Here is a 26,687-nt window from a genome sequence, read left to right as displayed (position 1 = left end):
TGCTTTATCCGCTTAACGTCCACTTTCATTAGTCCTGATCGCCGAGAAGTAGTTGAGTTCTTACTAAAATAAAATGCTTGCTTCTACACATGTTCTGTATGGACTTCGTATACGTAAGAGTATAATATGTAAACAAATAAAATATATAAATCTTTGCATTTATTTTTACTTTCGTACACTGCTCACATGCTAGGTCCATCTGCACTACGAGGAATGCATGATGCCCTTTTCTTCACGTGAAGTCAAAATGCACGCCAAGTGATAACTGTAGTTATTCCCACTGCTTTTCTTTTCGTTTCTTTTTTGTGTTTCTTCATCCTCGTCCTCCTTGCGCCTGTTTATTATTGACTTTTACCTTGTACCTAATCCATGAGAGGTATGCAAACTACTCTGTGTTTGTGCTTTTCAATCGGAATCTGTTATTTTGCTATGCTGTGCAATTTTCCGCTTTTTATTTTCTTTTGCTTCTACAAAAGAATGACACAATTCATTTCGTTCTCTTACAGGGGATAAAAGTTGCTATAAAACCTCTCAAGATCAAGAAAATAAACATCAGCAGGGCAGTTCTCCTAGAGATGAAAGGGGTTAGTTCATACTTTTTTGTCACATTCTTTTCGTGTCATAATGCATAAAAAAAAGAGAGAAATCTTCATTTATTTACCCACGTTGCATATATATATATATATATATTTGAAAAAAAAAATATATATGATATATTTGAAAAAAAAAATATATATGATATATTTGAAAAAAAAAATATATATATATATGCAAAAAATATATATGATATATTTGAAAAGATACTACTAGTACACTAGTTTCGTTGAATTGATCAACATCTTCAGGTATCACAATCAAAGAAGTATATAAAGAATTACAGAGATTTAAAATTGTAATAACAGAACAAGTACAAAAAGGCAGTAGCGTGTTTGAAAACAAAATGCGAGCTTGAGTTCCAAACAAACGTATACTACGTGCTGTCGCGAGTGCGCGAGTACTGAACAGAGGCAACGTGTGCGTCAGAGAGATTAAAACTCAGACTGTTGTTGATATGAGAGGAATCTAGAGAAATTTCCCTAGATTCGACAGTCTTTCTCTCGAGTTCATCATAGCACACATGGATGTTAGAAGTTTGAGTCCAGTTCACAATGTGTTGGCGGCCTTCGTCTGAGTTAGCTGAAAAGAGAACGTGGCTAGAGAGAGCGCTAGCTCCAGTCCTGTTATAGCTTCGGACGATCCCGTCTAGGGATCGTCCGAAGCTATAACAGGACTAGAGACGGCTTTACTTATTCATAAGGTCGAAACCGGTGTGGGTGAGACTTGGGTTCTGAGAGGCTCTGCTTGGGAACAGGTTTTTGCATGTCTCTGAGTGGGGCCACCGCTGAGATTATAGCTCTGCTTGGTGGTGGGGTGAGCTTGCCACTGGGTAGAGCCAATGCTAAGAAGTTCTCGGTGACGGGGTCAGCCTGTCATTGAGTAGAACAACGCGGAGTTGGGCGATCTCTCGAGAATGTGGAAACCGGTCTGGGTAGTTGCCCCTTGCCTTTAATGCATAGCATCATACATCTCCTCAAGGAGATGGGCTTTGCATTAAGGGTAAATATTAAGAATAGTGATCAGAGCTGATTCCATTTTTACCACGAGTTTCCTAGACTTGCACTACCTTGTGGGTCAGTTAGACTCATACTACGTGCAGGCGCAAACTTGACTTATTTGTCTGTTTGCTTACTTGGGAAATGGATTAAAACCAGGTTTAAAATAGTTTGGTATCTTTAATATATATTATACCCAAGGTAAAAAACTTTCTACGTATATATATATATATATATATATATATATATATATATATATATATATATATATATATATATATATATATATATATATATATATATATATATATATATATATATATAACATTTATAAGAGCTTTTTCTTGCCTTTAATACAAAACATCATACATCCCCTTCTTGGAGATGTGTTTTGGTATTAAGGGTAAATATTAAGATTAGTGATCAGAGCTTATTCTACTTTTACCACGAGTTGCCTTGACTTGCACTACGTGTGGGATCACCTAGACTTGCAATACTTGCAGGGGCGCAAACTTGACTTACTTCTCTGTTTGCTTACTTGGGAAATGGAGTAAAACCAGGTTTAAAATAGCTTGCTATCTTTAACATATATATATATATATATATATATTGCTTACGATCTGCAAATGATAATGATTGCTTTGTCTTCTCTCCCAGTAATTTATTTAAAAGGAATAAACTACCACAAGGCACTAATGGTGCTGGTTAGTGGTTGTTAATGTTCCACTTTACTAGATAATGCACGGTGGCATGTCATTTTTTGACTTCGTAACTCTGCCGGTTTCGAATGCCCTTGTCTGGAATGACCTGGATTCGAATCCTTTCTAGAACATTTATAAGAGCTTTTTCATCTGAAATGAGTTAGCTTGTCTTATATACGAACGTGGCAGGGTTTTTCATTCCGCAAAACAGGCAAAACTGCCGAAAGAACACACGCAACACAGAAGACTACGGGAATAATAATTAAGCACCCTATTCCTTCTGATTTGGTTTCGAAAAACTACATAATACGATGTACGTCTATATACGTAAGCGTAAAATAGGAAGGAAGGAAGAAAGGATAACTGAACTAAGCGCATAAGAACGCCGTGTTTTGACCAGAGGATATTGAAGTATTTCGCATAACCGAACATGTTTAGTGTCAGGAAATTAGTGTCTAATTTTAACCAGGGTTAGGGTAAGCTATATGCTGTACACTCGTAGCAACACTCATGTACCGCTTAGTCTAAATGCATCCAATGCCTGTTATGAATCTTAGTGTCTTTTACGGGCTGAAGTAGTGCTCAAAAAGATTTTTTTTAATGGGACTCCCATCCACTAAAGGTTGCGAACCACATCAAACCTCCAGTAAGCAGAGCGGTTTTCTCCTGCCTAAAGACATCCGTCGACATCCATGCCCACTGCAGACTCACCTCCAAGGTATACGTTGGAAAGCAAGTGCGTTAACCTTTTTGCCACCCGGTCTGGCTTTGGAGCTTCCATCAAGTCTCGTTACTTCATTACTCGAGATGAGGCCATAATCAAAACGGGAAGAGGATGAAATGAAGAAATAGACGGTAGTCACTTCCACGGTAGTCGCTCAAAACAGATTTTTCCATCGGATTTAGTTTCGAACGCCTGTACGATAAAGTGTGGGTCTACGAGTGAGGGTATTTTCACGAAGAGTCACCGCCGAACATTATGAAGAATATAACGGTTTTTTTTTTTTTTAACGTCTAAAACTCATCTTAAAAAAAAGTGCGCAGTTTAATTAGGATTGACTTGTACTTTCAAATTAAACTACTAAAGAATTGGAGCTTTTAAATTTGTGTAGTGAAAAAAAAAATATTTTCACAAGTGCTTTGAGGAATGGCACGTAACATTTCCCTACTGGTTCATTTGTTGAAATAGTTATTTATTTGTTTTTTTAATTAGCAGATGAGAGAACTCACCCATGAAAATCTCGTGCGGTTTGTCGGAATGTGCATGGACGAACCGAACATCGCTCTAGTGACAGAACTCAGCATACGAGGCACTCTGCAGGTCAGTATGCTTTGCTTATTTTCTTGCGAATGTCTGGTATCGGATATTCACAATAACCGGCGAATGACTTTCTACAAAAAATGGTTACAGTAAACACTTTCTTAAGAATGAGATCACCAGTCTTAAGAAAACATAAAGTACTTGAAAGTTCAATAATATGGACTTTAAAGTGTAAAAGAAAAATAATCTAACTTTTTTTAATGTATTTTCTAGGACATGCTGGAAAACGAGTCAATTAACATTGACTGGGCTTTCAAGTATTCCATGATTACAGATATTGTGGAGGTAGGCACATTGCTTTGTTTACAATTAGCAAACACGCAAATAACGACTTGCACAGCTATAATTTCCCCCCAAAAAAATCTATAGGGAGATGACATCTAATATCTACCAACGTAAAAATCTTTCTTACTTTTTTTTCCATTTAGGGGATGGTTTTCCTCCACAACAGTATTATTGAGTATCATGGACGCTTGAAATCCTTAACGTGTGTCGTCGATGGCAGATTCGTGGTTAAATTATCTGATTACGGCATGAGGTCACTCCACCTGCAGATCCAGTTAGAAGATATCAACAACCCAAGTAAGATGATGGCTCTTTCTGAAAATGGAACATGTACAATTCGAAGATTTGTGTTTAGATGAAGTGAATGTGTGCATTTAATTCTTCGCCAAATATCTTAAATGAAAGGACTCTAAAGCTTCGATTCCCCAATTTGGTAAATTTTGAGTCCTCATTATAAGCGGCTTTCGACTAATAAGAGTTTAGGAAGAATGGAAAATGGTTGAAGATTATCGGAAAAATTAACTGAATGAAACGATGTAAATGAATTTAATAAAATAAATAAAAAAAAAAGACTGCAGTCATTCAGGTTTTACTGCATTAATTTAATATATTAAATTAATTAGGAGTTCCTATAATTGTAGGGGGCGCAATGTATAGTTTGAGAGCAATTGCTTTAAGATGTTAACTTCCTGATAGAATCTCGTTATTTGGTTTTTTGGGCACTGATCCTAATGAATAATTGTAAAACATTAACATTCGCTTGTGAAGGGAATTTACGGGCATTTAGTTTTAACTTTTATGTTATTAATTTACCAGATTTTTCCATGAAAACTGTGATATAAAATAATCAAACATAGCAGGATGTTGTTGTTGACAGGTTTTATGTTTCGTTCAGTTGAAAAGATTGGATGCGATGCGCTATATTAACAAACTAAATAAATAACTGATCCTTTAAAAGCATTCCGCTTCATTATTCAGGTAGAAATTATTCAGCATCTCTTAGATGAATGAGTGTATATCATCTCTACAATAATATACACTCATTCATCTAGGAGCATTTTTTTTTCACTTATACGGAAGGGATGTCAAAAACCATCACCTGATTACTGATTTCCTGATGGTGCTTTGCATTCATTAGGAATTTCCTGATGGTGCTTTAAATTCATAGTTTAATGCGCAGCCTGTTGATGATTAAATAAATTTCAGATTAGTTTCCTCATGCAACTCAGGCAACCTTATTTCAAATTAATATGCATAAAATTATTGAATATGTTCTTCGTAGATACTAACATAGTAATTTGCATACTGGCTATTCTGTTTTCCATGCGCGAGATTTCATGGTATAGTCAGACTCACCTAGACACGTTATAAAAATGATTTGGCTAACTCTATTATTCATTCTTCAAATGGTAATCACCTATTTGACGGCGGAGCTATTGACTTTCCTTTCTCTTTTAACAAAATTGGTAGTCGAAAGGCAATCAAATGATTGTCACAATATGGGAACGTGATTGCTATTTGGATATGATGCGAGTCTTCTACTTTTAGCTCTTTTAAAATCAGTTTTCGATGTTCTGATAATTTATTTACAACTGTGTAACTCTGAATGTTCATTCTCCTATCTGGGAATTACGTCTCTCTCTCTCTCTCTCTCTCTCTCTCTCTCTCTCTCTCTCTCTCTCTCTCTCTCTCTCTCCTGCCTTCTTTCTTTCTATACATTGCGCTATACAGACACTCTTTTATCAATTTTATTCATCATCGCGTACCATTAATGTGGAATGGCATAGCACGCTTTGAAAAGTGTTTTAAATGGGAGAACGAATATGAGCAGAGATTTAGTTCGTGCCTTTCTGCACGAACTAAAGCAAGTTCGTGCTGAAGTGTGTGTGATGTAAGCGAAGTTTCCAGTAGACATTTATACCTTCTAAGAAGTTGAGTTGCGATCTTTTCAGGGTCACCAACAAATAGGATTTCTTTTTCCGGTATTGAAACGCTAACGATTCTCCAAGTCTGTAGTCTGGAGAATTTAGTTAATAGTTCCGATTATTATTATTTTTTTCTGCATTGGCAATACGACTGATAAACTCAAGAACTTCAAGAACTCTAAGTCAATAGTTTTGACTTCTAAGAGTTAGAAATCTGATCTAATCTGTCTTTATTATATTAAAAATCACGCTGATTAAAACTCGGCACGATCTTCATAGAATTGCTTGTTTAATTGGGTGCTCAATCAACTAACAGTTGCTTCCTTCCTCCTTCTTCTCATGTGCTTAGCGCTATGGTTGAAGTGGCCCTTTTCATGTTAAAGTTCGTCATTTGTTGGGCGTATTGACGTGTAATTTAGAATGCAAGGATTTAGTGTCATTTTTCTGTCGATTGTAATTTAATTTTTGTTTCGATCTCCATTCTTCCCACTGGAAGCCTCTTGTGCTGATATCTAATCATATTAAAAATTTTCCAGGGTTGCAAGATACGTTTCGAACAGCGATTTATTGCTGGCTGACATATGCAGACTTTCAGAAGCTATCCACAATGTTATTCATTCATATATATTGGACAGCCTTGGCACATTTCTTTAAAAAAAATGTTTAGATAAGAGGTGAGAATAAAATGCAATGAACATTGCTTTAACGTGTCTATGATGCAATAAATGTTGGAAAGAAAAAACTAAAAACAATAATCCAATAAAAATGCAAAAGAAAAACAAAAATTTACAGTAATCATTACACTTAACACTTGTATAATACCAATCAATTCATAGCATCACGTCTTTGATTAATTCGAACTTGGATTTTTCATTTTTCCAACAATGAAAGATGTATGTCCTGTCGACTTTTCAAAGTGGGAATTTTAGGCGCATTTTATAATAATGCCTCTTAAAGGACCCATTAGATATTTGTCCAATCGTCTGTTGGTCTAATATTCTTACATCTTCACTTTAAAGTTCGCCCACCGATTTGAGGTCCCTCGAAACTACTGCGCATGTCAGAAAAAGGAGAATCCATTCCGATAATAGGGTAATCAGTCTGTCTTCTGGGAGGTAATAATAAACAAACTGAGTTTGTTTATTATTACAGGTCGGAAAATTTAGCTTTTCTTTTACGAACATTGTTGTTTTTAAGGTGTAACTATTTTGTTTGTATAACAGTTGGAAAAATGTACGTAGAGTGTTAATACGTGCAAATACTACGTTCTACATAAAACAATGTCACTTCGCTCCATGATAAGTTTCCTTTTATTCTGGGACTTTTTAAAACAAAATCCGATTTCATGAAGTATTTTCCTTAAAGTTTCTCTTTTCCAAGGAAAATTAATTTTTTCTTTAAGCACAGGAATCAATTTCGGAACAGTTGGCACTCTTTCTCGAATACGTAAAATTCGTGAATAGCTCTTCTTATAACGTCTACATCAAAATCATTCAAAGCTACGGTTTCGATGGTTTTACTCTGGCGCTTTTTTTTTTTATTTTTTTAGGAGATTTAAATTTTGGCTTACCTTCACCTTTTGATTCCCTACGAATTCTTTTAACAGTCGACCCCGATACGCCCGCAATTGCACTTGCACGTTTTATGACTTGAGAAAGGGGAACAAGAAGATGGCCTTCTGACGATTCTTTTTCGCAGAATGTCAGCACATTATTCAATATTCTTTTGCAAGAGCTACTGAAACGTGTAACAATAGAACTTGTTGACTGTACTGGATCCATCATACAAATTAATAATAAAAAAATAATGCAAAAAGAGAACAACAAAAATCAAGCTAGTACTAGTACAGCGACAGACAAGAAAGCACGTGATTTCGCATGTTGGCGACCAATTCGTACATCCTTCATTTCTTTCTCCCCTTCAGCATCAATCGACTATTCTTGGCACAAATCCAACAAGGGATCTAGAAATGGTGGGCGAACTATATGCATTATTATGAAATGTGGTATTTGGGAATTTTCTTAAAATGTTTTTAGGCTGATTAAGTCTGATTTAAATAGGACCACTTAAGTACTGAAATTAGGAAAAATGATTCGATAGTATGTGTTTCAATATAATATCAATCATTTGAAGTGTTTATCTGCTGAATTCGCTGTTGAATGCATAATAGTATTCATTCACTCGGGGCAGCCTTCTTCTGTGAGATCCCAGCAGTTAAAACCTTTAGTGTGTGCTGTTGCATACGAATTCAAGCGAAGTATTAGTTCACTTTACATGTTGAATTACGAGTACAGTTGATGTTAATTTTTTAAAATTTCATATTGGTAGAAATGGGATAGGAAATACTGCTGAAAATAAATGCATAATTGCTACCTGTAACAACAAATAATGATCTGTGATGTGAATAGTTTATTCGTTTTAAATAATTTCGCTTATTCTAGGATTATCCAAGATTCTAGGATTATCCAATCACTAGTTTCTTAACACTCTATTTATTTTCTTATTTTTTTAATAATTAATTCAATAATGACACTTCTTTTCGTTTCTCTTTGGAAGTCATGCAGCCATTTTTTTTTTTTTTTTTTTTTTGCAGAGTAACCACAACAAACTTTTCGTATTCATTCCAAATCTTTCATAGTTGCTCGTACATAGCATTAGGATAAATATTTTTTCTTGTGTTCGATTGTTATAAAAAAACATGATAATAAAAATATCATCTCATAGCTTTCGTGAGGTTCTCATTTAACCAAAGAATTAATCAACATCTAATATACTTTAGATTATATAAATCCAATGCTTATGCGTATTTTTGTATCCTTCGTCAAGAATTTCCACTCAAACCGCATAAGCTATATGCGGTTTGAGTGGAAATTCTGTATTCGAAAACTCCTATCAGATGGCAGCACCAGCACAAGTAATTGTATATCTTCCTCAAAAACAATGCTATAACTGAAAGCTATTTATTTATTATTATTAATGAATTAATTTATATTTTCAGAAATGCTGTTTTGGTTAGCACCAGAACATTTAAGACAAAGTCTGCGTGGAGATAAAGGATCTAAAAAAGGAGATGTCTATAGCTTTGCGATTGTTCTTCAAGAGGTTATCACTCGTTGTGGGCCGTTTGAGTCGATTACAAGAGTCGGAAGGAAACAAACCCTTCCAAATCCTTCAGGTAGAGAGGATTTCACATCTGTATAAAAATCATTAAAAGTAGTTATTCAATACAAACATGTGCTTACATTATAGTTTCTAAGTAATTCATTTTTAAAATTTTAATTGTTTTTAATGATTTTTACAAGTGAATATCCTTCTCCTTTACAGAAATCTTAGATCGAATTAAAATGGGTACAAATCCACCATATCGTCCTGAAGTCGCTCCAGACGAGTGTCCAGAAGAGCTTCTAATTCTAATGAAGCAATGCTGGGCGGAAGATCCCTTGGAGAGGCCGACATTCCCAGAAATTAAAGTACGCCTCAGACGTATCACAAAGTAAGTGATAATCGCGCGCGCGCGCACACACACACACGCGCGCGCGCGCGCGTATGCATTTCAGTATTCCTTGTGCACTCAAATTAAAGCATTGCTCGTTATTATAAAACAATCTCGTTTTTAAGGTTTCGGTAAGTGTTTCTCTGATTGGGCTGATCGATTTTCAATTTTATTTTAAAGCGAATTTTTCAAGATCCTCCGTAGCTCGGTCAGAATAGATAAAGCCATTTCGTTGGAAAGACCTGAGTTCAAATCTGTATCAAACTTTTTTTTATAAAACTATAAATGAGTCAACGGGTTTCATACCAAGGGATTTTTTTCTCCCTCAAAGCTGACAAACCGGCTCCGTAAATACATATTTATAGGAATGCGACAGAAGAATGGCAAGCAGGCTGCACTAAATTTCTTAAAAACCCGTACTCAGGAGACTCATCTCGTCTAAGAACGGACGAGAATCGGAGACATGATTTTCTTAAAATCCATTTAAATAAGAAACCATCTTTGAATCTTAACAACGTTTTTAACATTTTGATAATTAAATCAAAATTATTTAGTTTGCTATTAAGATAATTTAATATCAAACCATGGAATGCCATTTCTGTTTAAATTTAAGACTTAAATGAAATATTCATTTCTCAGGATTTTGAGTAAGGAGTGGATTTTTAGAATCTAAGAAGACAGAACCGAACGGTATAAACAAATTGAACAGCACGTTATTAGATTTTTTTAAAAAATATTATATATTTTTAATTTCTAAAGTAGTTCACACTAATCATGCTCTTACATCAAACATTTATTTAACAAAATACACCTTCTGTCCAAAAAGAAACCGAACTTTTCGAAAATAGAATAAAACTAGTCGCGCCACCTGTTGTATTTTTTTGTTGTCGAAAGCGGCAACCTTCATTAGTGTTGTGTCAATTGTTTATGACATTTGTTTCATTAGAAGCCGAGCTATAGTGCCAAGAGTGGCAGTGTGTTTTGACGAACGGTTGGAAAATGAGTTTCAAACAGAGAAGAAACTAATGACATCAAATGCTTCAAAAAGATTACGGTGACGAATGCTTATCCCGTACTCAAGTTTACGAGTGGTTTAAGCGATTTCAAAGTGGTCGTGAGACACTTGACGACGACGAAAAGCAGGGCCGTCCAAAAACTGGACTGAGCGAAGATAACATCCAAAAAGTGCGTGATTTCATCAAAGAAAACCCGAAGTCGTCCGTGAGATTGATTGAAGATGAATCGAGGAGTCCAAAATCAACTGTGCACAACCTTTTGACCGAGAGTTGGATCTTCGTAAATTGAATTCGTGATTTATTCCCCACAAGTTGACCGACGACAAAAAATATATCGAATTGAACACTGCAAGGACCTCATTAAAACCACTCGTAAGAACTCAAACTTCCTTAAAACGATCGTTACTGGTGACGAAACGTGGTGTTTTGAGTATGAGTCCAAAACAAAGCGCCAGAGTGCTGAGTGGAGACCACCAGAAGAGGGGCATCCGAAAAAAAGTCGCTTGGAGGTCAAAAGTAAAGACAATGCTGATTTGTTTCTACGATTCCAATTGCATTATCCACAAAGAATTCTTTCCGCCTGGCCAAACGGTCAATGATGAGTTTTATCTCAAAGTTTTGAAGCGATTTATAGTGAGATTTCGTCGCGTATGGCATGAATATCGTGACGACCGACCGTTCGTCAAAACACACTGTCACTCTTAGCACTATAGTTCGGCTTCTAATGAAACAAATGTCATAAACAGTTGACACAACACTAATGAGGGTTGCCGCTTTCGACAAAAAAAAAGATACAACAGGTGGCGCCACTATTTTCTTATATTTTCGAAAAGTTCAGTTTCTTTTTGGACATAGGGCGTACATTTGCTGACCATCAGACTAATTTTCATTCATTCTTATCACTGACGCCTAACGTTTGGGTAAGACGCATCCCTATCAGCAAAACGTTTTTTTCTTTGTCTCTTTAAAAAGGACTTCTTCCAAAAAAAAATAATTTCTCAAGCATATAAGGCAGCATATTAACCCTATCAAGCAGCTCCGGATCCAAACGAAATTGACACAAAACCACAAGATTGAGTGCGTCAACTGGAAAGGCTGAACTCGTCTATACCTTGCTGCTGATCTGACGAAAGGAACAAATATTGCTCGGAATCTACCAAATTATCAACCACATATGCACACATATACATACTCATAAATCTGTTGATTTACGTCGAATAAAAGTAACTAGCTCTAGCACGCCAAGCTCAGTCTACCTTTTCAGAAAGAAGGAGCAAGACTTAGTATTAGTTGATTATAAGATAAAAATGTTTCATATCCTGTTTTTACTAAGCATTCAACTTCACGAAAACCACAGAATATATGATCTCTTCTACCATCAGAGCTCACTCTGTTTTCTCTTAAGAACGTTAACAGCTCAGTAGCCAAAAATCTAACGACGTTTTACCAAAATCCCTTTCAGAGGCGATAAACGAAAAAATTTAGATCTCTAATATACAGTAATGGCAACCTCGCTTCCTAAAATATAGTCTTTCTTCCACGATTCAATGATAAGAAGACCCTCACTGGTATGCACCTCCTCTTTCGTGCATGGACTTGGCAGGAGGTGACAGTCTTAACATGTTCATTGCCTATTGCGCGATGAGAGTTCTCACCAAACGGCCGATCACGCGTTATCGCGTGGACGTCGCTAACTAAATAAAAAAAAAATTTGCCCACCACACGAAATTCCAATTATCAGCTTGGCAATGAAAGTGTTAACGTATATCCTATCTCCCAAGCTTCACATGATACTTCCTCCAATCCCTAGAAAACTTGGAATAGGGGAGGACTAAAGGTGAAGAGCCTGCAGTCGCATCCGAAGTAGGGCTACGTCAACCAATAACAGAAAACCTATTGCCTGTATATTCCCTGGAATCCGGTAATATCTGGTTGACATTTAACAACTCCAGCATGAGCAAAATATACGTAACATTAATACAGTGGTCACAGCAAGTAGTTTCAGAGAATCCTACTCCATCTCAGTAAATTCCTCTTTGCTGGGATTTATCTTATAAGACTAGAGTCATTAAGCCTCATGAGAATATGGTGCAATATCCCTCCAACTCCTTCAACAAAGTGTCATCCAAAGTGATCGGAGAATTTTCTCTTATGTAATCGATACCATTCTGCACATTGACTTGGAGTTAATAACAAAGTGATCCATCTGTCTCGGGAAACTACAGTTCTTACCAGCGGCTGTCTTCACTCGAAAGAAGAAGACCTCAACTTCATCAATGAACATTCAAGAAACCACTCCCCGACTCGTTAGAGAAGAGAGCACGACACTTTCACCAAGAAGAGTCTGCTGCTCATCAATTTGGAGACGAACAGAATGTACGAAGCAGTCTTTACCAAGCCATCATCATCAGTGACAACAAACCTTTGATTGATTCCATCAACAATCGAACAAAACTGATCAATTTCTGACTGAAATGGGAAATCCAGTTCGCAATCTGGTGGCAAAATCGCTCTCCAAAATGAGTTAGAACCGTATGGAGAATCAACACAGATCTGAATCCCAGCTTTATTTATTTTCCCTTTGATCTTTTAGCAACAATCAGTGCACATTTAAATTCTTTGCCGGAACGCAAAGAAACCCTTGCATATTAATGCCCAATGATAGAATTTATAATAATACAATCGAACGCTGCAAGACTGATGTGTCGACTGTTTACATTTTACTTTTCAGAACTGTATAACAGCCCTATCATATTATATAAATTAATATATAGCAATGTATAGTGTATTGTATAATGCATCTGAGATGTTTCATAATGTTCAATTCTCTGTCATATTTTTGAAGTCAACATTCCTTTTTTTCCAGAGGTGTCTCCAGCGCTAACTTTCTGGACAATCTTCTAAAACGGATGGAACAATATGCGAACAACTTAGAACAGTTGGTTGAAGAGAAAACGCAATCTTTGGTGCAAGAAAAAGAGAAGACAGACGAGTTACTTTCTCAAATGTTACCAAAGTAATCGCATTACCTTAAAACTTCATGTTTAAATACTACCGTATTTGTCTTGCTGTTTAGCCTAAATTGTGTCATTTATGGAAATTAATGATCCACCTAGAATGAAATTAATTTCTTCTTTAAGACTAAAAAAATAGCATTTTTATTCAAATACAATGCAAGATCATCCTGTTTCATCTTATTTGACTATTTATGACTTAAATTGTTTCTATCACTTAAATTATATCACGCAAATCTTACGAGGCTGGTTTCGGCGATGAATGGTCGATGCAATGATGATGCATGCATTAAAGATAGCAGAAGATGATGAACCATGATTACAATGGTTTTCCAATTCAGATTATTCATTCTTATTCGTAGACAATGGATGTAATGTTATAATATTTTAATATTTTGAGCACAAACTTAAATGGTGATGCTTGCAACCTTCCTTCATCTTATCCCTCTTTATATTTAATTATTTGCTTTGTAATGTAAATTTTTACTTTATCAGGTACATCGCCGAAGAGCTGAAAGCAGGAAGACATGTCCGACCAGAGACGTTCGAGTCGGTGACAATTTTCTTTAGTGATATCGTAGGATTTACTGCGTTGTCTGCAGAAAGTACTCCCATGCAAGTAAGTGAAAGAAATTTGATTGGTTGGTTTCAAATTTCATACTTGTACTATCTTTCAACAGTAGGTGCGGGCTAATTTCTATCAGTATTGTTTGATGAATTAATAATTGACGAAAACAAATATCGAGAATCTCTTGAATAATGTCTGATGGTCAGTGACACCTTGAGATATTATTAGACTTGAGTGCATTAATTGCTTAACTGATACAGTGTTTCCACGTTTCCAGTGTTTGCAAGTTTTGTTTCCTCTCAGTGGCGATAATTCCTGTCCACATAAAACCGGTGTTGATATCCGGAAAAGAATAACACTCGATTAAGTTAATCTGACCTGAACTGAAATAGTGGGATTTAAGAAAGGAAAAACTCATTTTTTCACTCTCTACAAGAAACCAGCATGTTCTGTTCTACTGCGAAAGATGTTGAATATAGACTGTAGACCAGCGGACGAGTGGATGGCGTCTCCTCTTTGCAACCAAGATGCTGTAGGTTCGAATTCCATTGTAAGATTGTGTTTGGAGAAAAACCCAGTTGGAGATTATTTTCAGCGCCAGCAGTGATACAACCTCCTTGCTTGTTGGAGTCCTACAGTCTATAGAGAAAAACTGCTGCATTACTTTAGCCTTTATCCTATACACGATGCTAATGTGCTAAAGGTTTGCAAATTTTGTTGATACAATGGCCGTCAAAAAAATATATATATATATATATATATATATATATATGGCGAATCGGCCAATGAATGTGTATGATCTTATTCTTGATTCCAGCATTTTTTTTTTATTCTAATAGAATAAAAGAGCTTTACAATCTAATTCAAGTTTAAAGTCGAGCTTTAAATCTCGACTGGTTACGGTGTTTGAGTTATTTTTAAATAAACTGAATTATTTTTAATTCAGTTTATTACTGAAATTTAATTGTAATCCCAATCATTTGACCTGAACATGTTTTATATGCAATGCAATATTCAGGTATCATTAGATCATTTTTATTTATATAGTTGTTTAGATATTGTGTCTTTTTATTTTTCCTTTAACTTCCGAAATGTGCATTGCTGTTTTTAAGATAAGCACATGGTATTTGAAACTGTCATTGGTAATTACTACTGGCATTGCATATACACACACACCGATCTGAGGTACGAACTAATAGAGATCATAATTACTTTTCGAGAAAAAATTCTGAGTAGAACTCATCGACCGATCTAAATTGGATCTCTTCTCTAGTGCATGGACTCGGTATTCGTAAGTTAAATGTTAAATACCAAGCATTTTCTTTAGAACACGAATCTTTTGTTCCTCTCATAGCTGTGTAAGTTGATACTCAATTATTTACGAGTATTTGAACTTTGATATAACATTGCAGGTGGTCGACTTTCTCAATGATCTCTACACTTATTTCGACGCAGCCATTGAAAACTATGATGTCTATAAGGTGGGTAAACATTCGCAGTCATTTCGTTTTAAGTTTTGAATATACTGGGAGAAACTATTCAGATTAGGGGAAAATAAGATAATATTTGTTTCGAAAGAAAAAAGTTCTCGGCTTTGAAAGGTGGAATATCAGTTATTCCTTTTCATTTGTGTTCGTTCATTTTCAATAGTTAAATAGTGTAATTTGTTTTATAATGTGTACTAGGAGAAATTGCAGTTCAACGAAATAATTGGAATATCTAATAATGAAAATCGACAGTTTATATTTCCAAGTGTTGTTGATTTTGGATAAGTAAAGTGCATGTTGTAATCACTGTAATCACTTTATTCAGTCAAAATTCTAGTTTTGAATATTTTCTAGAATTGCAGACACTAATAGATTCCAGTTAATAAGGCCACAATAAGCTGTAGGTAGGTTAAGTAGCTAAATTTTTCTTTCTACTTTCAAAGTCCCGAAATGGAAGAATTATAGTTATGCAATTTTTGCACATATTTAAATAAATGCATTTATCTTAACAGAAACCTACCGTAAATAAACTATACAAACACAATATTGAATCTTCAAAACTAAATTTTTGTTGTTGTTAGTATCCTTCGTGTTGAAGTTTTTTTTAAGATAAAAATAACAAAATGCATAGAATCGAAATCATAATTAAATTAAGAAATAATTTCTTGAAATATTTATTACTTTGAAAAACTAAACAATATTTCATTTATTTTAAAAACGAATAATAATTATAATTCTGAAGTCAGGTATTTTGAAATACGTAATTCAGTTATAGAACTTTGAGATGTAACATTATATCAAAGTGGGCTTACGCAGTAATACCATAAAATTCCTCAGCATTTTCTTAAGAATTTACATTTTTGATTATTATTGTGTATTATTCTTGTTGCATTCAATAGTTAACTAACAAATCTAGATTATCAATTCTGATAGCTTCATCTATGAAAATTCTACGTAAAGAATAGGCGATATTATCAGCAAAACATTCCTAGAGATATATACAAGAAATCAATCGACTAACCATGAAACAAAAAAATAAAATAATAATAATAAATATAATAATAATAATAAGAAGAAGAAGAAGAAGAAGATATTCATCTTGGATTAACAACGAAATTCTTCACTTAATCTAGCAAAGCGGGAATTTTGAACTATATTATTTACAAATTCCTCTCAAAACACAAATCTTAGACATGATTATAAAACAGTGCGAAATTTAAGTAAGAAAGCTAAATGATTCTACTACATTATTATTATTATTATTATTATTATTATTATTATTATTATTATTATTATTTTATTCAGTGAAGAAGGATATTAAGAAAACATTGCAGGGAATAAAAGAGGGCGTTGAAGAAATACTACTCACTAAAATATTTCATCCAGAAGATTCAAACGTACAGATCACTAGAAAATTCAACAAATCCTTTATTTATAATATTGCAAAACTCAAGCAAATCCAGCCCTAACTTTCTTCTGAGCAATGGAATAGCGTTGGCAAATCAAATGCTCAGAAAAAAAAAAAAGAAATATTCTAAACAGGAAATATTCCTCTTCAATTAAAAACATCTATAATCACTCCAATTTATAGAAGTGGAAACAAAAAATAACATGAACAATTACCGTCCTATCTCCATTCTCCTTACTTTAGAACAATAAATAAATAAAAACCATGGAAACAATAGGCTTATTTTTTGAAAAGTATAAATTATATACTCAGACAATTTGCAGATAAGTAATTGTCTAGACAAGAACAAGTATTTAACATTCATCGTAATTAAATTGCTGTTTAGTAAACAGCAATAAAATTCGTCGATAAATTAATTAAGTGATTCAATAACTACCTCTCAGAAAAAATCAGTTTCCTGCACAAAAGTAAGCAGGAAACTTAGTTGTACCAGTACAAAGATGCTCAGAATGCTGCAAGAGTGATGAGTCGCGTATAGCACTTATAAACGAACCACACACGCACACAAACAAAAGCCTCTAACTTTTAAATATGACATATTAATAAATTAAAGAAACGAGAAATTCAAAGGTGTCTGAGCATAAACAACAAATTTAGTAAAACAAGTTTGTGTTAACGGTATTCTTAAAATAAGGCAAGTGGATTTGTTCAAACCATACCTTGATTCATTCATTTTCAAACTACCGCCACCTACCGAGAGAATCACAACAACTATAAAGTGACTATTGTGTGAAAATAATTTAAAATATAATATTATCACTGCCTAATTCATGATAAAAAAATTTTAAAGCCTATAAAAAGCAAGATGGGAATTAATTTTGTAAATATTTATTTACAAAAAATGATTTAATTTGGTGACCAGTATCTTTATCGAACTATTTTTTGACACATAAAAAGACTAACTATCATTCAGAGAGTAACAGTTCTGATTTAAAAAAAAAAAAAAAGCCGATAATACAAATACTGCATATAAAGATAACTGAGGAAAGTGCTCTGCTGAGTACGCAGTCCTCCACGTTCGCGCTGTTTTGTCACGATTTGTTTAATGCCTCATAAGTGAAACGGCTTGAACAAATATAAGTCGCCTGTCTACCATGAAGGCCGCGTACATTCGAGTACGTGATTTGATTTCCCAAACTACCGCTGCTCGTGCACCGCTCCTATTTTCTACTGCTTCAGTCTTTCCTTGATTTGTTTTCCATTATAACAGAATAGGTGACCTTGACCAAGCATAGCGTTATAACCGTAGCCCTCACCAACTCGTGTGAGTCATAGTTTGATGTCAGCCGTTTAGTTCAGTGCACCTCTGCATGCGTACCACTTGAAAGATGTTAAAATATGGCAACTTTATTGATGTCATGAAGATCATGGGCCAATTTCGGGAGCCCGTGGTCAAGATAGATTACACTGTAGGTGGTGTAGCATACAGTGTATGCTACACCACCTACTCAAGAAAATGGAATGCGAGTGAAAGACTGGAACAGTTAGAATCGCCTTAGATCAATGTTTTCCAAACTGCGGGGCCCGAAGCACTGCGATGGAGCCCATCACACAAGTAATATATTATTTGGAATACGCGATGTATTAGTTTCATAATATATCTTTATCAAAACTGTAATCCTTACATATGCGAATTTAAATAAATACAATTAAATTAAAAAATAAAAATGATTTTTGTAAAATTATTTAATCTTAATAAAGGATGCACAGTGATATGTTTCTAGGATGGAGGGAATCGATACCTAAAGTTGGGAAAGAAGTTTAGGAGAAAAGCTTTTGGGGTTAAAAAATAAAAAAAAAGTGTTCTGGGACAAAAGTTTTACAGTCAATGGATTGAAATATATTTCGGCCTTAGCTTCCTCTGCACTTTGAATTGTTTGTTATGTTTATTTGCAATCTCTAAATGAAGATTACAAATCAACTAGGGGCGAACTCAAAAAACGGCAATATCATTGCCGATAGCAGTTTCTCATACAGTCTTACACAAACAGATATCTAAACACTAATTGTCATTAACTAAAAGGCAGAAATTCAAGACTACCCCCCGAACCGCCACCTAAACAACGATAAACAACCCCTGGAATGGAAATTGTTTGAAATGTGAAAAGTGGAACGCACCGCTGTTAAGTGCATACATGAACGCATCGTGCTGCAGTTAACGATGTCTGTTGATCGTTTATCTTTGCTTTTTTTTTTTCAGGTGGAAACAATTGGGGATGCTTATATGGCTGCGTCTGGGTTGCCAGTGAGAAACGGTAATGAGCATGCGCGTCAGATCGCTCGGATGTCTTTGCAGTTGGTGAATTCCGTGGGAAAGTTCAAGATTAGACATAGGCCAGACAAGAGCATGCAGCTAAGAATTGGAATGCATTCAGGTTTGTAGTTGTTATTAGCTACTCGTACAATTAGAATTCATTATTCATTCTCAGAAAGAATGACCTTCTCATCCTCTTTTTTTTTCCTTTTTTTTTTTTTGAACTTACTGCCATTTTGATTTTTTTTAATCTTAGCAGGCTGACTTCGCTCTTTAAAACTAATATTTCACATCAAAGTAATTGTACACCTTTTAGCTCATAAAATATGAGAGCTGATCAAACCCATCCCAGAGAGATGGACTTTTTAATGTAAAAACAGCGAGCAGTATCGAAATCCCAAGCCGTTGTAAGATATCAACTGTCTTACTCATTTCTGGGTGAGTTGATCTAAATTGCAAACACGTTTTCTCTCCATTTTATATAAAGCAGACGTTTTTTCAAGCATCATCATCATAGCGAATGCGTTTTGCATTTATGGCTATGACCTTAACACAAGACAACGGTCCCAGTGAAAGATGCACATGTCATCTCAGCCAAAGAGAAAAATGAGCGACGCAGTTCTGACTAATGCATCAAGGATTTCTTATCCCTGGCAGAATTTCTGAACTTCTCCAGAAGCGGAATCATTGTCTGCACATCCAACACCTTCTACATGCAGTTCATCTCGAAATGTCACAAAACAATTAGTCTTTCAGCACCTGATCTCTGCATCCGATTTATACAGTACTAACATTTTGTAAAAATTGGATTCCGGAAGATCATTGACATAATGATCCAAAATGAAGCCCTAAGCATCCAGGAATTGTAACCAAGAACAGTATCTTCGTGGTTCCTCACTTTGGTTTCTTACAACTTCCTTTTCTCAAGACTTAAAGACACTCCCAAAAAGAAAGCTTTGTGAACATATAACTGTTTACGACACAGAATCTGCAGTTCACTCGCAAAAAACACACCTGCCAACAATAACTTATTGCAATTTACACGCACCCATCGTTTATTTAGAAATTAAAGTGCTGCCAATTTAATTTTCATTTATTTACTATGGTGGAACTGTTGGTAAACTTCAGTCCAGATCTGTTAATATTTCTTCATTTATTTACTTTTGGAATTATAATAAAATGTTGCGGGAATGTGGTAGATGCAATGCATTTATTTCTTACAGGACCCTGCGTAGCAGGCGTTGTTGGATTGAAGATGCCACGTTATTGCCTCTTTGGAGACACCGTCAATACTGCTTCGCGAATGGAATCAACAAGCGAAGGTTAGTAGTGTTCCTATTTAACCAATCTCTAGTCTTTCTTGAAATGTAATGCTGAAGTCTGTTTTCTTCCCATGAATCAACAGATTACTAATAGTTGAACAGAATATCATTAAAAAACTGACATTTCAAAGATTAACTGGCTAGTGACTCAATTTATTTATTTTTCTTGTAGATTTTTGGTTGAAATTTCATTGTCAAAACCAAAAATAGCACTTATGCAGTAACCAGACTGTTTATATTCATAATGAGGAATATCACATCTTTTTTTTATAGGGTTCCTCTTGAGTATTATTTTTATGATAGTTCAACCTAATAAACAATTGCTAACCTATATTAATGGCTGCGAACATTAATCTTGTAGAAGAGATTGAGTATCTCTTTCTTTACCAAGTGATTTAATAATCCAGTGCTCTGTTAGATATTTACTAGAATACCAAAGAATAAACCTAATAATGAAGTCACGAACAGATGCTAATAATTCATACGGACTTCGCTTTAAACCCATCAATTTTATATTTCTATTCCCAAAGCTAACGAAAAAAGATCGGGCAGAAGCAACTGACCCAATTTAGTTAATAATTTATAGTTTAAGCGATGAGAGTTTCAGATATGTAGTACCACCCTTTTTATTGTTCTGAGAATTGTTTCAATTGAATAGCAGTCAGTTTCACAGCGACCTCAATTCAAAGACATCAGAAAGCAACAATTCTTAGACAGTTAACGAGTCCTGCTGCTGCAGTATGTATATGACAGCATAACAAACCATTCTGGGGATATGGTCAATGAAAGATCGCAGAGTTAGTGCACGCAATTCTCATTCTCTATATGTCTATGTGCAAAGTCCAACAACGTTAAATACGGCATGTAATGTCTAGGTATAATGTATGTAATGGACATTGTACACTGTGTTCAATTTTGTTGTCAAAGTTCTTTTCACGTAACTTGCAGTGCATAGAAAGTCCTTCGCCTCAGAAAAATACCTCTGTATTAAGGCTAGCCAGTGGACGTTGGCTAGCCTTAATAAAGGTAACTTTTATTATTATTATTATTATTATTTCTTTTAGTGTGAGAACTGGTTGCGATAAGATGATTAGTATTGGTTGAAACAACTAAGGCTATTAGACGATTGTAGTGCAATGTGTCTGTAACTTCTCGTGTTCTTCGGCCAGTTTTCTGGTTATGTAGGATGAACATCACAGATTTACGCCGACCTCTGACTTCCATCTCACCATTTAAAAAGTCGTTATACAGGAACCTTACTTCCTAGTAAGGACTCAGACTTATTTAGGTCTTTCCAACAGAAAGAAAAATGTTTTGTTGTCCTCGCGACTAAGTTCTGAAACATAAGTGAAATGAACTATTTGATCAAAATAAATAAAATTAATCTATTTAAGACTGAAATTAAGGAAATGCTTGTTTTTTATGTTTGTTTGTTTTTTCATTATGTAGCCATGAAGATCCACATCAGTTCTCAGACCAAGAAGATACTGGACACGTTTACTACCTTTGTGACTACAGCCAGAGGGGAGATTAACGTTAAGGTAATATTTGAAAGTAATTTTTTTTTTTAATCAAAACAAAAACGTTAAAATTGTCAAACACTACAGTGATATGACAGCTCAGGCAGCGACATTACGGACAGCCCCAGAATAGACTAAACGAAAAATGGATTGAAAGATAATTGCTCGGAAGTTCTTGTTGCCATCACAAAGAAGCCAGATGTGGTAAACTAATGTCGTCGTTAAATTTGTTACCATTCTGGGATTTCAGATGGGTCCGTTATTATTCAATTTTTAGCAGAAAATTCCGTGCAATGAAATCCCTTTTAGTCAGAGTCCATAACTATCATGATTGCCATATCTTCACTAGTGACTTAGATGGCTCTTTTTCTCTCTCTCTCTCTCTCTCTCTCTCTCTCTGTGTGTGTGTGTGTGTGTGTGCGCGCGCTCGCTCGCTCGCTAATATTACAATTCGAAAGATCAAAATCCAAATATAAGCGTGCTTTATTTATGAATAAGGCTTTGCATATTACAGATACATGCTGTAGGACAATAACGATGACCAAAGCTTATAAATAAAAGCCACTTGCCACCGGAGAAGGAATAGATTGTTCTCTTGAAAAGATCGGTCAATCCTAGTATTTCCCCCTTAGCCCACCACACACACACTCACACGCCACCAACACCTACATTTCTTCTTCTTTTTTTTTTTTTTCAAAACTCGAAAGGACTGACTCCTTAGTGTGGACTTAGTTTTAAACCATTTCTAATGCTCTTTAATTATATGGCCGATTTTATTTGTTATCGAGTTCATGTACGAAATATGGCGATTTAAAATTATTCTTTATAGTACTTTAATTTGCTCATCTCGTTATGTTACAATCCTTTATGAGTATTATTCGGCGGGGTCCTACTTCTGCAACTTTTCAGTACTAGCCGTGAGCAAACAAATTTCCAGACTGACCGACAGATTACTATTGCGTGTGTAATGTCTTATTACATTAGACATTATGTAAAACTGCAGTAGTGTCGGTATGATCACGTATGTTTTTTGTAATTTCCGTTTCATTGAAAAATGGGACACATCAAACAAGAGCCAAGTGAATCGAATTCTGTTTCCGATTGAGGAGAATGATAATAGAAATCTTCGAGGTGATAAAACTCATTTTCAGAGAGGAAGCAATGAGCAGAAATTAAGCATATGATTAACTTTCCCAAGTTAAAAAGTAACGTAATATTTCTGTATGATGCTGAACATTGAGGACGTTCATCAATGAGAGAAACGAATAAAAATATGGTGCTGATCACACAGTATTCTACTATTCAGAAAACAGATCCATTGCTGTAGTGGGTTAGCTGGTCAGTTAGAAATTTCCAATAAATCCATGGATATTGCTTTTTCGGAAGAGGACCAGCGGAAATAGCAAAGTAAATATCATTATCTGCAAAGGTAAAAACTACAATCGGAAATTTTCTGATAACACTACGTGCAACAAAAACTCTTTACAAATATTTAGAATGGATTAATATCGGGTCAGACCATCTCTTTCATTAGATTAAGGCCGACAAGCATTGAGATTCTGAATTCATCGGATGAGTGGACACATTTTCAGCAATATATGTTTGACTTGTACTTCCAGCGGTTTTTCATAGAACCAAAGATTCCCCTGTTGAATACTACTCTGTAATAGTCACTTCCCCAGGTAATATTATTAGCGATGAATGTTTTTTTTTCAGGCAGGCAAGAATGATAGTTGAGCCCAAGGAATGATCTCTGATCACATTAGCGCTGTGTGTGTGTGCCCTCTTGAACTGTAAGATTATTATACATTAATCTGAAAAAAGAAAGCCTTGATTGGGTGCCTTTAGTCAAAATTCAAAGTAAGATGTTTAGCTAGACTGTGGCTGTTCTTTTATTCTTCGGAACTGTAAGAAGCACCGTTCCTTTACTCAAATTATTCGCAAAGAATTAATCATCATAAGCGAGCATCTCGGAACCCAGTAGAGACCTTTAAAAAGCAATTTCAATATTTCCTACTAACTTCCTTTGCTATTGCTGAGAGCTAAGTACTGACCAATGTCACCCAATGCACGAGTGTTTTCGATTGTTAGTCATAGTGTGAATACCATGATATTTCTTTTGTTACGGTAATGATGCACACATACCGACCACTTGTTCATGTGCGTCACCACGTGTTCTAGGCAGCTATTTAAGAACGCTGCTGGTCAGTAATCGTCAATAGCATTGATCACAATGGGAAAAACAAAGGATCTTTCGGAGTTCGATAAGGGGCTTATTGTAGGTGCCTGTCCGGCTGAAGCCACGGTTCTAAATACAGCATAACTGACTAACAGCATTGCTGTCTAAGACGCGGTTAGGTCTTAGACAGCAATTTGGTCTAAGACGGACAAACAGAACTTCCTGTTTGTCCATACTAATTGACTAAAGCATTTAATGATGGTTGTTCTCGACCCATATCTCACCGAACTATGCGTAGGAAATGGAAGAGGATCGGTATTGGCAGTCGCATGCCTATACGGAAACCACTGATTTCTGGCAAGTTTCTAATTCACTGGCCGGTATGTGTAGCATGGTGCTTCTGTAATACCACAAATCATTTATCATTTACCATTATGGTGAACGTCTACAACTATTGCGCTGAGGGGAAAATGAAGAGAAAAAAATTTCTTTAGCGATTTAAAGATTCTTTTCAGCTGCTTCCTAAAATAACTTTTTTGAATAAAAAAAAGTAGGAAGATGGTACCTGATGGGAAAAAACTCTTTCTATCCCACCAGGGCTTCTATGCGAGACTTAAAATTGTCTTACTCTGGAAATCACCATGCTTTTACTTTGCTATCTGTATGTAGTAAGATAGACTTCGATTTGTCAGAACTATCTGACATGTTTCCACTCTTCACAAGTCTAATTCTTCTGCCCTGCCCACTGTCTCATTGCCTTAGCTGATTGGGCTGTAATTCTAACCAACCAACCGATCAATCAATCTACCTTACACTATCGGCTGTGTAGCAAAAGCCTGTCTTTGCTAGTATCGATATTTCCTGTCTTATACTGACACATGCTGCACGATTTTCCTTTGCTTTTTAGGAATTAAGTTGATATTTCCGAGCATATTTCAACTGTGGAATTCTTCTAATACCGTAGTTACATGGCTGTTTCAATACGTACAACAATCTTTGCCTTTTTCTTCAGTGATACACAACGAGCGCATATACCCACATACAAACAAAAATACTTTATCACAATAATAATGATAACAATAATTTCACTAATACTGACTCTTTATTGTGCAAAATTTATATAAGGTTCTGAACAGCGTCGAGCATGTCAGATTTCTCAGGTTCTGTGAAGTGCAGATATCGGATCGACCCATTTAATTGTTTTGTTAGTAAATATGTAAATTAATTCTTCTGTTTTACACCGAGTGCAGAATTGGATTGCAAAGAGGTAAAAGTAAATTTCTACGTAATTTTCTTGTAAAGATTATTTATAGAGCAATCGTTCATATATATCGGAAACTTAACTGATTCAGAAGCCGTACAAATTCGCCGGTCGGAAAGAACACGACAGTCTAGTATATAAGGGGTATTACTGAAGCACTAAGTGTAAAGCCAGCTACGTGTGTTTCGGTTGATACTCGACAGCAAGGCTTCAGTGAACTCCCGAAGGATATCCATTGGAGTCACAAACCGTTCCGAAGGGAACTGATAACGATCCTCTCGAGAAAGGTGATGGATGTGATCCGATCATCTTTGCGCGGTTGTTGGAATCGATGACACAGTCTGCTGACTATATCGCGGTCTTCAATGCCATTCTACATTGTGCTCGTTTCGTGTGGCGGTGCCTCTATCAGTAGTGGAGGAGTACGTTTTGGTCTCACAGCAATACTGCATAACATGTGAAAATTGCAAAAGCATCTGCACGATTTTGTGTTTGATTTTTTGATTTGGATTTTTTTTTATTCTAAAATTTGTTCGTTGTGGATCTTTTACAAATGGTGGAAATCTCTCATAAGCAAAAATACTTTGCCATCATTTGTATAATATAGGAGGGACATTCTGTGTTTCTGTTCCAGTTAAAATTATGTATTTAAGTAGAAGGTAATTGAAATCTTTGGAAAACTTTTGTCATCGATAGAGGAATAAGCAGATGATTTTAATGAAGGGGTATTAGATGCTATATTTCGGGCAAAGTTTCAAGTATATTATTCTTTTTTCTGATTTTTATTATATGTGGAACCCCTCCCCCCCACAGTTTTTTTTTTGTTTTTTTGAAACGAGGATTTGAGCTTTCACAACAGAAATTACAGATATTAAGAAACATACACGGAATCTTCTAATTTCTCAGCGAGAGAATTTTGCCCAGCATCCTCCTCTCACCATGTTAGGCCAGTGTCTCGTGTGGCGGTTGCAGGGATTTTACTGCGTTTTTTATTTGCTTTTTTTTAAGCTAAACATACAGACCGACTAGAGAACACACCCACACACAAGCACAGGTTATCAGGCAATATATATTTGCTTCGCAGTTTCAGTTGCTTCGGTGTGATTTTAAAACATTAACAATAAAGAAAAACCTTCTGGCCTACAGCCTTACAGCAAAATGACAATGGTTATCACAGTTGAACGCCAAATGTTCAATTGTCAATGCACCTGTTCTGATTAAGAGATTATTGTCTGATTATTATATGAAACTAGTACATAGATATAATGTAGTTCTGCTAGT

The 26,687-nt window shown here is 35.3% G+C and overlaps 1 protein-coding gene across 1 annotated transcript in view; it reads left to right on the top strand.

The window, feature by feature from the left end:
- Positions 1-26,687, top strand: part of LOC150110492 (atrial natriuretic peptide receptor 1-like) — a 28,744-nt gene that overhangs the window by 1,312 nt on the left and 745 nt on the right. The window contains 12 exon segments of the mRNA XM_090399672.1: positions 507-584; positions 3,510-3,614; positions 3,828-3,899; positions 4,043-4,196; positions 8,823-8,956; positions 9,124-9,317; positions 13,200-13,349; positions 13,843-13,966; positions 15,328-15,396; positions 19,071-19,245; positions 20,348-20,446; positions 21,896-21,987. Of these exon segments, the coding sequence (XP_090255798.1) occupies positions 507-584; positions 3,510-3,614; positions 3,828-3,899; positions 4,043-4,196; positions 8,823-8,956; positions 9,124-9,317; positions 13,200-13,349; positions 13,843-13,966; positions 15,328-15,396; positions 19,071-19,245; positions 20,348-20,446; positions 21,896-21,987 (1,446 nt within the window).

Source organism: Typopeltis vanoorti, chromosome 1, assembly GCF_054136105.1.
Source record: "Typopeltis vanoorti isolate ZY-2024b chromosome 1, IOZ_Tvanoo_1.0, whole genome shotgun sequence".
Classification (NCBI taxonomy): Eukaryota; Metazoa; Arthropoda; class Arachnida; order Uropygi; family Thelyphonidae; genus Typopeltis; species Typopeltis vanoorti.
This window is presented reverse-complemented; position numbering and strand designations above follow the sequence as displayed.